This window comes from Hyla sarda, chromosome 3 (genome assembly GCF_029499605.1).
Source record: "Hyla sarda isolate aHylSar1 chromosome 3, aHylSar1.hap1, whole genome shotgun sequence".
NCBI lineage: Eukaryota > Metazoa > Chordata > Amphibia > Anura > Hylidae > Hyla > Hyla sarda.
The window spans coordinates 122,452,707-122,468,836 of NC_079191.1; the positions used below are offsets into that span (position 1 = coordinate 122,452,707).

Below are 16,130 nucleotides of genomic sequence, written 5' to 3' on the forward strand. Positions count from 1 at the left end.
GGATGGGAGGGGGGTAAAGAAATGGCATGGGGGATGGGATGGATACAATATATATGCGGGGGAAACTTTCCTATATCGCACAAAAAAATAACATTTAGAGAATAAAACTTACAATTGTAAATAACATTTATTTAACAGGCAATGAATTTAAGGGGTTACCCAGCAAATACAAATATAATATGAATACATTTGACAACCTCACCAAATAGTGCAAATGCAAACATTGTAACAGCTCCTCTGTATACGCACTACCAACAACAAAAAATAGGATGAAAAACTCATCAAAACCAAATTGATACCGATAAAGCCCTCATATAGCTCTGTAGGTGGAAAACGGAAAATGTTGTACTGAATAAAACCACTATACACAGACCAGTATACTATAAAGGATCTGTATACAATATAAGTGATTATATACAGGACCATATGGCGGTAGATATCAGCTGTACACAGGATGTATATACCATATAAGTGATTATATACAGGACCATATGGCAGTAGATATCAGCTGTACACAGGATCTGTATACCATATAAGTGATTACAGTTACATTTTGGGACTCACAATTACGTCTTTTCTGATCAGCGGCGTCCTCTTTCCTTTTCTTCTCCGTCCGGATAAGACCGCCACGTGGATCTCTTAACATCTGCAGGAAAAACATGTCAGACTCTGCATATATTCAGTGCCCTCCCCTCCTCTACACAATCTTCCCATCTTTAGGCCCACAAGCTGTAATAAAGCCCTCCTTGGTTTCCTGCACAGTAAAAGGGCAGGTAGGTAGGTAGCCAGGTAAATAGGTAACCAGGTAGGTAGATCAGGAAGCCGGATATGTAGGTAGGTGACAAGCCAGGTAGGTAGGGGGCTAGCTAGGTAGTTAGGCAGCCATGTATGAAGGCCAGGTACATAGTTAGATAGCCTGGTATGTAGGTAAGTAGTTAGGTAGCCCCCCCAATAAGTATATGCAGTTACACCCCCTCCCCCGTTCCCTATAGGCAGAGTCACCCCCTCTCTTCCCCATAGGTATAGGCAGAGTCACCCCCTCTCTTCCCCATAGGTATAGGCAGTTACCCCCCCCCCCATCTCTCTCTTCCCCATAGGTATAGGCAGTTACCCCCCCCCTCTCTTCCCCATAGGTATAGGCAGTTACCCCCCCCTCTCTCTTCCCCATAGGTATAGGCAGTTACCCCCCCTCTCTTCCCCATAGGTATAGGCAGTTACTCCCCCTCTCTCTTCCCCATAGGTATAGGCAGTTACCCCCCTCTCTCTTCCCCATAGGTATAGGCAGTTACCCCCCCCCTCTCTCTTCCCCATAGGTACAGGCAGTTACCCCCCCTCTCTCTTCCCCATAGGTATAGGCAGTTACCCCCCCCTCTCTCTTCCCCATAGGTATAGGCAGTTAACCCCCTCTCTCTTCCCCATAGGTATAGGCAGTTACCCCCCCTCTCTCTTCCCAATAGGTATAGGCAGTTACCCCCCCTCTCTCTTCCCCATAGGTATAGGCAGTTACCCCCCTCTCTCTTCCCCATAGGTATAGGCAGTTACCCCCCCTCTCTCTCTTCCCCATAGGTATAGGCAGTTACCCCCCCTCTCACTCTCTTCCCCATAGGTATAGGCAGTTACCCCCCCCTCTCTCTCTCTTCACCATAGGTATAGGCAGTTACCCCCCCCCTCTCTCTTCCCCATAGGTATAGGCAGTTACCCCCCCCCCCTCTCTTCCCCATAGATATAGGCAGTTACCCCCCCTCTCTCTTCCCCATAGGTATAGGCAGTTACCCCCCCCCCTCTCTCTTCCCCATAGGTACAGGCAGTTACACCCCCCTCTCTCTTCCCCATAGGTATAGGCAGTTACCCCCCCTCTCTCTTCCCCATAGGTATAGGCAGTTAACCCCCTCTCTCTTCCCCATAGGTATAGGCAGTTACCCCCCCTCTCTCTTCCCAATAGGTATAGGCAGTTACCCCCCCTCTCTCTTCCCCATAGGTATAGGCAGTTACCCCCCTCTCTCTTCCCCATAGGTATAGGCAGTTACCCACCCTCTCTCTCTTCCCCATAGGTATAGGCAGTTACCCCCCCCCCTCTCACTCTCTTCCCCATAGGTATAGGCAGCTACCCCCCCCCCTCTCTCTCTCTTCCCCATAGGTATAGGCAGTTACCCCCCCCTCTCTCTTCCCCATAGGTATAGGCAGTTACCCCCCCCCCACTCTCTCTTCCCTATAGATATAGGCAGTTACCCCCCCTCTCTCTTCCCCATAGGTATAGGCAGTTAACCCCCCCTCTCTCTTCCCCATAGGTATAGGCAGTTACCCCCCCCCCTCTCTCTCTTCCCCATAGGTATAGGCAGTTACCCCCCCCTCTCTCTCTTCCCCATAGGTATAGGCAGTTACCCCACCCCCTCTCTCTTCCCCATAGGTATAGTCAGTCACCCCCCCCTCTATCTTCCCCATAGGTATAGGCAGTTACCCCCCTCTCTCTTCCCCATAGGTATAGGCAGTTAACCCCCTCTCTCTTCCCCATAGGTATAGGCAGTTACCCCCCCCTCTCTCTTCCCCATAGGTATAGGCAGTTACCCCCCCCCTCTCTTCCCCATAGGTATAGGCAGTTACCCCCCCCCCTCTCTCTTCCCCATAGGTACAGGCAGTTACCCCCCCTCTCTCTTCCCCATAGGTATAGGCAGTTACCCCCCTCTCTCTTCCCCATAGGTATAAGCAGTTAACCCCCTCTCTCTTCCCCATAGGTATAGGCAGTTACCCCCCCTCTCTCTTCCCAATAGGTATAGGCAGTTACCCCCCCTCTCTCTTCCCCATAGGTATAGGCAGTTACCCCCCTCTCTCTTCCCCATAGGTAAAGGCAGTTACCCCCCCTCTCTCTCTTCCCCATAGGTATAGGCAGTTACCCCCCCCTCTCACTCTCTTCCCCATAGGTATAGGCAGTTACCCCCCCTCTCTCTTCCCAATAGGTATAGGCAGTTACCCCCCCTCTCTCTTCCCCATAGGTATAGGCAGTTACCCCCCCCTCTCTTCCCCATAGGTATAGGCAGTTACCCCCCCCCTCTCTCTTCCCCATAGGTATAGGCAGTTACCCCCCCTCTCTCTTCCCCATAGGTATAGGCAGTTACCCCCCCCTCTCTCTTCCCCATAGGTATAGGCAGTTACCCCCCCCCCCTCTCTTCCCCATAGGTATAGTAAGTTACCCCCCCCCCCCCGTGCCTCTTCCCCATGGAATTAGGGTGGGGGGGAATTGCCACAGGGGAATTGGGGTGGGTGGGGTGGAATTCAGAGACACACACACACTGGCCGACAGACACAGACACACAAACACTGACTGACACACACATAGTAACAGACACACACAGACACACTTACCTACTACCGCAGCACCTCTCCAGTCTCCTCTCAGTCTCGGGCCGGCGAGTGACTTGACTCCCTGCGCGGGTCTGCGGAGTGACGTCACTTCCGCAACGTCCCTCCGCAGATCCAGCTGCCCGGCCGCACAGCATTGCGCAGTGCCTGGTAAGGTTTTAGACTGGGACAGCCTCAGCGTCAGACAGGGTGCTGTGCTGAGCGGCATGGTGCGGACGTGCGGCCCGCACCCCCGCTCAGCGGCGCCGCTTTTTTAGGTTAGTGTGTGATGATAGTGAATGAAAAATATCATTGCATGGCCGGTATTTTTCATCCAAACTTATCGGCACAGCCCGGAATCTGAACGAAAATACCGGCTGTGCCGGTAAAATACCGGTAGGGTGGTAACCCTAGCAGCGGGATGACTTCTGACTCTCCACCTTATTGGACCCTCGCTACCGGCACAAAATGGGGGCCTTTTTTACACCCACTGAGAGGGAGTACAAACTGACCTACTACAGAGACATCCTGCGTAGTCAGTTGGCCGATGCCTATTTGCACCATCGTCCATCCTCTTGCAGGTCTGACTCGGGCAGGCCCTCTGCGCTCACCTTCCACTGCCATGGCTGCTGGGGAGGGGTGGGGTGGCAGGAGCAGTACCTGCTCCATCAGCAGCAGCAGTCGCTGATGAGTAGCTTTCTTCACCCCCATAGTGAAGCAACTCATCAGTAGCAGGTAGACCTGGAGCAAGACCTGAACCAGCAGGTGGTGAATAACACTTGCCAAGAAGGGAATTAATAATGCGAGAGTAGGGCCTTACAGGAGAAGTGTTTACCCCCACCTGTTGCAATGGACCATATGTTGATCCCTTCCACCTTTTAGAGGTCTTTGCATCACATTAATACTTGGTGGTGTAGGTGGTACATAGAGTTTTTTGCACACCTTTCCTTTGGTTTGATAAAAAAAAAAAATTGGGGCCATATATTTTATCCTCAGCATATTATTAAAAGTCAAGTTTTACATAATGCATATCCTCAATACTTACTTGTGCACACTAACACTTTTACAAAAGATACCATTTTCTTCTGCTTACCTGCCTCAGCTACTATTCTGATCCTGCCTCCCACCTGATGCCACAAATCTGATGCCAAGTTCTTTTTTCACCCACCTTTGTCACTGGGTACTGGTATTGCCACCCACTGCACCACTCTGTCACCAGGTCACTTTCAGGACTCCTGATGCTGCTGCTACCACCTCCAGGCTGCCTCATTCTGCCACCATATGTTCTCCTTATGCTGATGCCAGTTCCAAGCTGTCTCATACTGCCTCCATATGTTCTCCTCATGCTGCTGCCACCTCCACGCTTTGTCATTCAGCCACTATATGTTCTTCTCATGTTGCCGCCACTTCCAAGCTGTCATTCAGCCACTATATGTTCTCAGCATGTTGTCGCCACCTCCATGCTGTGTCATTCAGCCACTATATGTTCTCCGCATGTTGTTGCCACCTCCACGCTGTGTCATTCAGCCACTATATGTTCTCCTCATGCTGCTGCCACCTCCACGCTGTCATTGAGCCACTATATGGTCTCCTCCTACTGCCGCCAACTCCAGGCTGTGTCATTCAGTCACTATGTGGTCTCCTCATGCTGCCACCAACTCCAGGCTGTGTCATTCACCCACTATATGTTCTTCTCATGCTGCTGCAAACTCCAAGCTGTGTCATTCAGCCACTATATGTTCTTCTCATGCTGCCGCCAACTCCAGGCTATGTCATTCAGGCCTAGAGGCATGGGCTGGAACAAGTGGTAGCTTGCCTCTCGGAGGACCGCCAGCTTGATGCTCACCAGAATGGGTACTAAAATGTAAATAAAATAAAATAAAAATTACATAAAAAATCTATTTATGCTCTTCAATTTTGATGCCATATGGTCTCCCTGCTGCCACATCCAGATGCTCTGCGGCAGTGATTCTAATAGCGATGCCTGTAATCTGCATGTCATACTGAAGAACAGTATTATTTCACTAACACAGCACACTCTCTCTGCATGTTAGGACAAGGCAAAGTGTTCTACACCCCTATTGAGTTTCTCTGTAGGCCAGAAATAGCCGTTTTTAATAGTGATGCCTGCAAATAAATTCGGAACGAAACACATTTTTTGGGAAAATACGGCGAATTGGCCAAATCGAATTTTTCAAAAATGTGCTCATCTCTAGCCATAGCCCTACAGAATGCCCTAGAGACTGTACAAAAATTAGATTGTATAACTCTCGAGCAGGGCAACAAGTTGTTAATGGACAGATTTATTGATGGGGCTCATAATAAGTGGGACGAAGCCCAGCTGAGAGTGTTGTCATTCCCCGCTTTCAAATGACTGGCTATCCAAGTGATTGCAGGACTGAGTTAGAGGAAGTTTGTACACCCCTTACACCCGTTCAAGAGCCACTCGGGGCGGTAGCCAGACTTATACCACCACCGTCAACAGCCCCCACAGACTCAGATTTACAATGTGTTAGGCAGGACATTGAACAACTGACTAAGGCTGTGAAGGAGCTTGCCACTTGTGCCATTCCACCAGACCGTGAATCGCCTCTGCCTAGAAAATCTGCCCCTGTTCCTGCTCCACGCAATTTCAATTACCGCAATCCTCCACCCAATCGACCCCGAGGACTCAAAGTCCCTTTTGCACTTACTGTAATAAGTCAGGACATTGAAAAATGCAGTGCTGGGATTTAAACAGAGTTCCACTGAGGTCAAGGACCGGCCCTCAGGAAAACAGTCATCAGGTCCAACCCCGATTGACCTAAGTCAGGACTCTCACTTTATGTCGCCTCCTGCCCCTATGTAAAAATTGTTGTAGAAGGTGTACAGTTGGAGTCTTTGATACATACAGGGTCACAAGTGTCTACTATACCTAAAAGTGTTTTCTGTTAGCATTGGGATGCTAGTTTATTGTGGGAGCCTGATGAAGTTAACTTCCGAGTAGTTGCAGGTAATGGGCAACCAGTCCCCAGACATGGATACTGGGAGCTAACTATTCAGTTGGGAAAGCATGTACTTATCGGGCAGGGAGTCATTGTAACTAATGTGACAGATGAGGGTTCTGCCGAGTTTATATTGGGGATGAACATTATGAAAAAAAATTTGCTGAGATATTTGATGCCTTGCATGCCTCTCATTCCCAGGCCAGCGGGCTGCACAGCACCTCTTTAAAGTTCTACAGGTGGAGCAGAAGTTTGCCAACAAGCACGGTGAAATCTGCAGAGTACAAGTTCAAGACAACAGGTCAGTGACCTTACAACCCAATACGGAGACCATCAACTGGTGTTGTGCACGTCCCGGACTCAAGGGTAGGGACTATCAAGCCCTGCTGGAACCCATGCAATTGGAAGATCATCCTCTTGTTCGAGCTGTGAGAAGCCTTGTCACTGTCACCATCGGGAGATTCCCGATGTGGTTAGTAAACCTGTCTGATTCTGCTACTGTCTTGCCCAAATACACTCCTGTAGCCTAGCTGTACCTCCTAAAGTCGAAGGACATTGTGGCAGAACATCTGGTGGCTCGATAACGTGTAGCTCAAGTGGCCGATGGATCTGATGTGAGCCCTCCAGAGCCTTGGTGGACGCAACTTCAGGTTGGAGACGACACTACCCCAGGGAACCAGGTCAATGGAATCATCAATGTTGCCAAGAGGTACCATGAGGCTTTCAGCAAACACCCCACAGACTTTGGGCATACTTCAATGATCCAGCACCAAATCCTCACAGGTGATAGCCCACCTATCAAGGAAAGACACCATCCTGCCGCACTAGGCATGTATCAGACTGTCAAGAAGATGCTGGCCGACATGAAAGAGGCAGACATGATTCAAGAAAGTCAGAGCCCCTGTGCGCGTAACTAGTCCTGGTCAAGAAGAAAGCCGGAACCATCCACTTCTGTGTTGATTACAGGAAACTGAACAATGTCACACATGAAGACTCTTATCCTTTGCCAAGGATCGAGGAGTCACTCACAGCCTTTGGGTCGGCTGCATACTTCTCCCCCTCGGACTTAACCAGCGGATATTGGCCAGTGCCCATGACCGTGGAGGATCAGGAGAAGACTGCCTACATGACACCCATGGGATGGTTTGAGTTTAAAAGTATTCCATTTGGGCTGTGCAATGCCCCAGCCACGTTCCAACGTCTGATGTAAACGTGTCTGGGCCATCTGAATTTTCAAAGTGTCTTATTGTACCTGGACAATGTCATTGTGTATTACAAGTCCTACCAGGAACACCTCAGTCATCTGTCAGATGTCTTCCAAGTTTTAATCAAGCATGGATTAAAGATTAAACCGTCCAAGTGTCACCTGCTCAAGCCTCAGGTCCATTACTTGGGTCATGTTGTCAGTGCAGAAGGGGTCCAGCCCAATCCTGAAAAGGTGGAAGCTGTCAAGAACTGGCCTACTCAGCGCACTATGAAAGATGTCAGGAGCTTCCTGGGATTTGCCGGCTACTACCACCTCTTCATTCCCCACTTCGCCCAGAATGCAGAACCCTCTTACAGTGTACGGCGTAGGAGAACTACAATGGTAGACTACCTATTGAATGGGCCGAAAAGCAAGAGACAGCACTCTGAACTCTTAAACGTCTGCTGACGGAGCCACCATCTTGGCGTATCCAGACTACTGCTTCCGGTTATATACAGATGCCAGTTTTGAAGGTCTGGGAGCTGTCCTATCCCAAGTCCAGGAAGGACAAGAGCGAGTATTGCCTATGCCAGTCACAACCTGCGAGGAGCAGAGAAGAACGATGACAATTACAGCTCATTCAAGTTGGAATTTCTCGCCCTGGTGTGGCCATGACTGAAAAATTCTAAGACTATTTGGCTGCAATGCCCTTTACTGTCTACACGGACAATAACCCGTTGGCCCACCTTAGCACTGCCAAGATTGGGTGCCATTGAACAGCAATTGGCTTCAAGACTAGCCAATTACAGTTTCACCATCAAGTACAGAAGCGGCAAGTCAAATGTCAATGCCGATGTACTGTCTTGGATGACCCCCCGGCGAAGAACCACCTGTCCAACATGTGGAGATGCCTCCATTTTATCAGTGGTTCATGAACCAGAATGTTGTGACCGCCCTCATGGATGGTGAACCCAGGTCCGAAAAGGTTAAGTAAGACCTATACACCTGGAAGACTCTTCAAGACGAAAGTAAAAAAGGTGCCAACCCTTCTATGCCGGGCCCAGTATGACTACGAGTTGAAATGTCTGTGGCAACAGAGGAAACAACTGTTTGTGCACAAAAGGACTGTTGTACCGAAATTCTTTGGATCCGGTCTCTGGTGATCAACTTCATCAGATTCTGATTCCCCAAAGAGACACGACGATGGTCCTCAACGCATAACATGACCAGTCGGCACATTTTGGAGTCCATAAGATCGAATCTACTGTCAGGCGAAGATTCTATTGGATCGGAATGCGAAGTGACATTGAGAAATGGTGCAGTGAATATGCAGTCTGTAACGTCACCTAGAATGTGCACATGGATGCAAGAGCACTCCTCCATTCCATCCAGAGTTAAAGGCCCAACCAGTTGATTGCGCTAGACCACGTCAAATTGTCTTCTACCCGGTCTGGGTATACTTATGCTCTCATCATGGTGGATGATTACTATAAATGGGTTGTCGTTGTACCCGTCAAAGATCTCACAGCCAAGACAGCGGCCCAGATCTTCTACTCCAATTGGATGCAAACCCTTGGATGTCCGGAGTCTGTCCTAACGGACCAAGGAACGGCCATTGAGGCCCAACTCTTCCAAGAGTTACCATTATGTCAATTCCATGCCTGTAAGAAACTCTGGACTACCGCTTACCATCCCTAGGGGAACGGTCTATGTGAGGGCATCAATCAAGTCTTTATCCACATGTTGCGAACAGCCTCTGTGTCAAGACACGAAGAGTGGCCCCGACTGCTGCCCGAATTACTGGAGATATATAACAACACTGTCCATTGTTCTACAGGGTATACCCCTTTCTACTTGATGATGGTGCGACATGGGCAGTTGTCTAAAGATCGGACATTTGGGCTCCAGGCCCCGTTCAACAACTCTCTGCAAGCCTCCCTAGAATGGGTATCTGACCACCAGAGAAGGATCCAAGAAGCCAATGAAATTGTCAGCAAAAAGATGGGCAAGGCTCAACAGAGACAACAAGAGGACTATAACTGTCATGCCTCTGCCAAACTACTTCAATTGGGCGATAAAGTCTGGCTACGGAGGTTTCCAAGGACCAACAAGCTAGATTCTATCTGGGAGACAGAACCGTACACGGTGACAGCCATACCCTATCCTAAGTCTGATGTCTACAATGTCACCGGAATCAAATCAAGTTACAGTATGTATAAAAGAAGATCTACCAATGCTCCCAGCGCCATCTCCTCCAGCTGTCAGGCCTGTGAAAGAGTATGTCTCGGGTGAGGGAATGTACCCATTTATGGATTTCCCCATGTTTTCTTCAAATCAGCCTGCAATCTTCTGTGTCTCACCAACCTTGGGGCTGGTTCAACCCACATTAGTCTCCACATCAGTCCCAGTCTTGTCACCATTGGCTCCAGCCTATACACCAGTCTCCAGAGTGCCAACCCTGTCACCAGCCTCTCCAGCACAGCTGCCAGCGACTCTGAGTCCAGTCAGTCCTGAACTAATATCAGCTCCTGAGGGAAAGCCAACCGCAGCCCCAGAAGTCCCAAGAACTCCAGAAATCTCAAGAGTTCCAGATTCTAAATAAAGCATGTAGAGCGACAGAGTTGCTGCATATAAAGGGTACACTGGTATGTCATATAAAAACGTGTATAGAGTTCTGGGGAGAGGTGGTTAGTGCCAAGGGGCCCCAGTAGCTAAGGCATCAGGTAGAGAGCCTCAGGCAGCCTGATCTGACTCAAGTATATTAAATGTGATAAAAATGTAGTTGTAAGGGTAATGAATCCCACATGTTTATGTCCCGTTATTGAAAGGAACATGTATGGACTTTTACGCAAAAATGCTACATGGACTTGTCTCAGTTCTTTTTATTCAGACCTGTGAAGGACATTTGACAATAATGCCACAGGAACTGTCAGTCTAGGCCACAGTGGCCACTTCCAGTCGTCCACCCTCCAGGACTGGGTGCCAAGGACGGCTGTGTTTAAGAGGGGAAGTTTGTGGTGGACCAGTATGGGAGTTTTTACCCCGTACCCTTGCTCCTCTGTCAGGAAGCCTCAAAGCAGTGTCCCCTGGCCCCCCTGCATCTGTTCTACTGTAATTGTATATTACCCCCTATGTTATGTATATAAGAATGTTGTATCTTTAAGAAAGGTTAACATGTGATCACCAGTTGTCATGTGATTGTTACCCAGGATACCCAGTGACCAGGTGACTTAAGGGTGACCAATGGGACCCCACCAGAGTTTCCCCCATAAAAGCCCTTAGTTCTCTCTCTTAGTTCCTGAGTCTTTGCTGAGGAGCAGTCAAGCCTAAGAGTGTGTCTGGAGTCATAGGAGGCCTCAAGTCAAGTCTGCAGCCACAAGCTACAAGTCTACAAGTAAGCTAAAGTCACAGCTCAGTCTTTCTCCAGTCAAGTCAAGTCAGTCACTGTCATCTATTATCAAGTCAATGTGGCCTGCACTAAATTGTCCAAAACCACTGCAAGTCCCAGCAAGCCCTTAAGGTCTCTGAAGTCACTGGACATCTCCGCGGGCCTGGCTGAACTGTATAGACTGTACCATCTGTCTCTCAGTAAAGCTACCATTGTCCGTAACTTGGCATCGGAGTCATTATTGCCCGCGTGCCTAGTCCAGGATCCAGCGGTATACCTTCGGGTGGTATTGAGGATAAACCATGCCCTGGCTTCACAAATACAAGGGGTTAATGCCATCTGCCCCTAGGGTAATTCCATCTGCCCTGCATCTCACACCCCATAACACATTAATTAATTAATTAATTAATCTAAGGTACATTTGTTATTGTAAATTTGTGTGCATACCAGAGATGAAGGGGAGCCTGAGAGAGAGTCAGGAAGGTAAGTATCATACATTATCTATGGAAAGATTGGATAGAAAGAGGAGGATTAGAAAAACAAACCAAAAAACAAACAAACTGGTATGGTAGTCTAAGGAGGTCTGTGACATAGTAAGAGACTTTGGTCCCATCTACATTTTTTCTTGCATAATGAATTCCTGGAGAACCTATCTAACCTGTGTTCCTTTTTCTTAGGGAAACATGCACCCGGATTGTTATCATCTTGTAATAGACATCTTTTGGCAGCTGCTCATAACAGCATTGAAGTTGGAGCTGTATTTGCAGTCCTCAAAGCAATCCTGATGCTGGGTATATTCCAAGTTATAGTTAATAAAATTACTTAATGAAATTAATAGTTAATGAAATTCACATGTCTCCTGTTGCAATGTACAGTTATATCCTGCTTTATATGTACTCATTATTATATAAATTATAACTAGGGTCTGTTCATATCTGACAATATAATCACAAACCACATCTTCTATTATAAGTATACACTATGAGACAGTGTCAGATCCTTTACATGGTGGACACAGGTTACACACTGTAGTTCAACAACTGCAGTTGTTGACCCAAAGCCAAAAGTGAATTCAGCATGAACGAGAAGTAGAAGTCCTTCCTTTTTATTTCCTATTATAAATGAATGTACTTCTGCTGTGTGTGACAGCAGTCTTATTACCTCCTTCAACTCCGATCACTTTCAGCTTCCTTACAGAATCTATTAACTTATCATGCTTAAAGTGTACCTGTCATTTGCAAAAGCATTTTTATATAATGTAGATAATAACAACATGATACGTATATTTTACATTGATTAAAAAATGTGTCTATTTTTGGGTGAAATAATGTTGTTCATGCAGCTATTGTCTGTGTGTCTCTGTGTGGAGACAAAATAGTTGGTTGACAAGCAGGGCTCTGTATACTGAGGGCAAGCAGGGCTCTGTGTAGTGAGGACAAGCAGGGCTCTGTGTAGTGAGGACAAGCAGGGCTCTGTGTAGTGAGGACAAGCAGGGCTCTGTGCAATGAGGACAAGCAGGGCTCTGTGCAATGAGGACAAGCAGGGCTCTGTGCAATGAGGACAAGCAGGGCTATGTGCACTGAGGACAAGCAGGGCTATGTGTACCTAGGACAAGCAGGGCTCTGTGCACTGAGGACAAGCAGGGATCTGTACACTGAGGACAAGCATGGCGCTGTACACTGAGGACAAGCAGGCCTCTGTGTATTGAGGACAAGCAGGGCTCTGTGCACTGAGGACAAGCAGGGCTCTGTACACTGAGGACAAGCAGGGCTCTGTGCAGTGAGGACAAGCAGGGATCTGTGCACTGAGTACAAACAGGGCTCTGTACACTGAGGACAAGCAGGGCTTTGTGCAGTGAGTACAAGCAGGGCTCTGTACACTGAGGACATACAAGGCTTTGTGCGCTGAGGACAAGCAGGGCTCTGTGCGCTGAGGACAAGCAGGGCTCTGTGCGCTGAGGACAAGCAGGGCTCTGTGCAGTGGGGCTCTGTGAAAAAACCCCGGCTCACACAGCATGCTCATTGAGAAGCCAGAGAAGCCTGTACAAAGCCCTGCTTGTCCTGCTCTCAATTCCTGTATTTTATCTCCTCACAGAGACACATAGGCAATAGTTGCACGGACAGGATTTTACTAGTATACATACAATGGTATTATCTACATTATATAAAAAGTTTTTGAAAATGCATTCACATGTGCATATTTGAAGTCAATGGGTAGCAAAATCATCTGGAGAAAATTCTGCAGCAAAATACGTATGTGTGAACGTCCCTAAAAATTCAATTGTCTCTTTTACTAGTTTTTATGTGGATCTTTTGAACTGTTACTTGAAATTGCGCTGGTAAATGTGCCACACAGTGTGTACGCAGGATACCTGTATATTGCAGTTATACCTTTGTAATTTACTTTTGTGGGTTTATTTTCTAAATAAAGCTTTTTGTAGGCAGTTACAAATCGTCAGGGAGGCATGACCGTTTTAATCATTCTGTATCAACAAAATGAAATAAGTATTTCTCTAATATTGTTGCTTGTGCTTTTTTGGGAGTATTATTGTTTGCAATAGCACTACACTTGTTATTGTGGGCATTACGTTCTTTAGGTGGTATATGCATTCACACGTTGTAATATGAAAAGAAAAAAGGCCATAAAATACGTATAAAAAGACAGTTTTTTTTTTTTATTAATTTATTATATGAAAGTCAATAAAAACATTGTAATGACTGTGCCTGGAAGGTCGCATTGTCAGCATGTACACTGATGGTTGCTTTTCTATAGACCTAAAACTCATAAAACATAGAATCAGATTAAAAAACAGATGTCTTTTTATCCCTGCTGTACAACTATTTTTTTCTTTTTATTTTAATATGTGAACCTAGCCTTAAACAGACCACATATGATAAAACAGGGAATAGTCTTGTAGGAAACAGTTATGATGCATGTAAAGCTGCCATCTAGTGGCTACATGTTAATCGGTTTGTCTTAAATACTTCTTATTTTGTAGGAGATGCTGACATTGGAAATGGTAGTATTAGCTCTTCTAGGCACATTAAAGCTGATATACCAGAAGAAGCAGTAGATGAGGGGATGCCAGAGTCACAAACAACACCACAGTCATCTGGAAAGCCATTTGTCATTGAGACAGCTAGTTTAAGCGAGTATGCCAAGTATGTTCTGAGAACAATTTGCCAACAGGTAATTGAAATGTGAGACTCCTCATTTATTTAAATCTTTGGATTAAAAACAATTGAGATTCTAATAGTTTTATTTTTCCGTGGGGTATAGGAATGGGTTGGAGACCACTGTTTGAAAGAACCAGAGAGGCTATGCACTGATAAAGACCTCATCCTTGATCCTGTCCTCTCTAATGAACAAGCACGGAAGCTTCTACAGCTGATATGTTATCCTCATGGAGTAAATGAGTCAATTGAAGGAGACAACATCCAACGGCTCCATATTAAGCGTATCCTACAGGTAGCATATTGGTGACAGGCTTTTTATAGGTTTTGTGTCCATTTTAGAAGATCAGGCTAAAATATCAGTTCTATATCTGTTCTACTATTCAGGCAATTTCATTGGCATTTAAAGGGGTTTTCCGGCTTTATACATCTTATCCCATATCCACTGCCTCCGAGTCAGAGACGTGATGTCATGGCCACGCCCCCTAGTGACCTCCCACCAAGCCCCCTCCATTCATGTCTATGGGAGTAGGCGTGATGGCTAGTACACAGCTGCCACGCCCCCTTCCATAGACATGAAGGGGGCGTGGCACAGAAACCCCAGGCTTCCTTGACCGTAAACCCACAGCTCCGGCCCTAGGGGCAGAGTAGCCCTTTAACAAGGGGAAATTCAGAGCAGAATTCATTTGTAGCAGTCTCCAATTGTTTTCTATGGGATTGTGCTGCTCTGTGCCCACATCAGAACTTCCAACGGGGATCTGGATTTTGGCAAAAGAATGAACATATTTAAAATCCTCAGGTAGAAGTCAATTAGTTAAATTTTAGCACTTAATTCCACACCAATTTATGCCCGAAATAAGTGCCAATTTGGTGCCATATTGAATAACGCAGATCTGCTGAGGAATTCCATGAGAAAATATTCCTTATAGTATTTTGTCAGTGTGCTGGGGCCCTAAGATTGTATAACAAGATGATAACAATAGGCATTATAAACTTTTACTTTCTTATGTAAAATGTTGCTCAGCTATAGTATAGATGCCATGATCAGCCAATAATATACAAGTGACAAGGGACAGATGACTTCCAAAGTTGTTACAACTATAAAGTGGATTTTTAGACTTTGATTAATATGGGACCATTAAGAGGTTTAAATGCATGTTTAGAATGTTTTCAAGGGTAGCTGTGCTTTGTTTGTTTTTTTGCACTGTAAAGGTAAGATCACATGTGCCGTATTTTGTTGCATATTTTTCTGTTTATTTGCTGCTGCGTATTCTTCTACCCAGTGAATTCAATTGGTAGCAAAATTAGCTGTGAAATATGGCATGTATGACTCTACCCTAAGTAATGGTAGTAATAATAATAATAATAATAATAAAAATAACAAATAATAATAATAGTCCACGTTTTCTCCTTTTACTAGAACCTTGACCAGTGGACGCTCAGGCAGTCATGGCTGGAGATTCAGCTGATGATCAAGCAGTGCATGAAGGAACCTGTTAGTACTTTATCTCTAGACTCCACATAACATTGTATGTAATAGAGATCATGACTTTTTATTACATCGATTTTTATGAAAGTATCTATTAAACCATTACTATATTGCCCTTTTTTTCAGGGCCCAAGTTCAGTGACTGAGATGAATGGACTCCTGGATAATATTGCAAAGGCCACCATAGAAGTGTTCCAGCAGTCCGCTGAACTAAACAGCAGCCCCAATAATCCATTCAGCGGTCTCTTCAATGCAAACTGTGCTGCACATGCAGAGACAAACAGCACCAGACATAATGTGAAGTCAGCCCTCCTCAGGTAACTTTCAGATTAAAGCACCACTGTCATTCGTAACAACTTTTGAAATGTTGTCCAGACATGTCAAAAGTTTCGACTGCATCGGACATCAGTCCTGAAGCCCCTGTGAAGTGTGTCGGTTGTCTAACAAACCCAACTCATTCTTTGCAGACTATAATGAAGTAAATGAGTCAGATTCGGCAGCCAATGAGGCAGAGGAGCACGGTGCCGTGTACTTCACTGGCTTATAACTTGCCATCGCAATGGGTCTTTTGACA

General features: G+C 46.4%; 1 protein-coding gene across 3 annotated transcripts in view; it reads left to right on the forward strand.

The window, feature by feature from the left end:
* The window catches only part of MED12L (mediator complex subunit 12L), a 627,340-nt gene that overhangs the window by 527,309 nt on the left and 83,901 nt on the right, over nt 1–16,130 (forward strand). For all 3 annotated transcript variants that reach the window (XM_056564946.1, XM_056564945.1, XM_056564947.1), the window contains exons 26-30: nt 11,572–11,685; nt 13,893–14,083; nt 14,174–14,362; nt 15,488–15,562; nt 15,683–15,873. In XM_056564946.1, the coding sequence (XP_056420921.1) occupies nt 11,572–11,685; nt 13,893–14,083; nt 14,174–14,362; nt 15,488–15,562; nt 15,683–15,873 (760 nt within the window). The remainder of the gene's footprint in view (nt 1–11,571; nt 11,686–13,892; nt 14,084–14,173; nt 14,363–15,487; nt 15,563–15,682; nt 15,874–16,130) is intronic.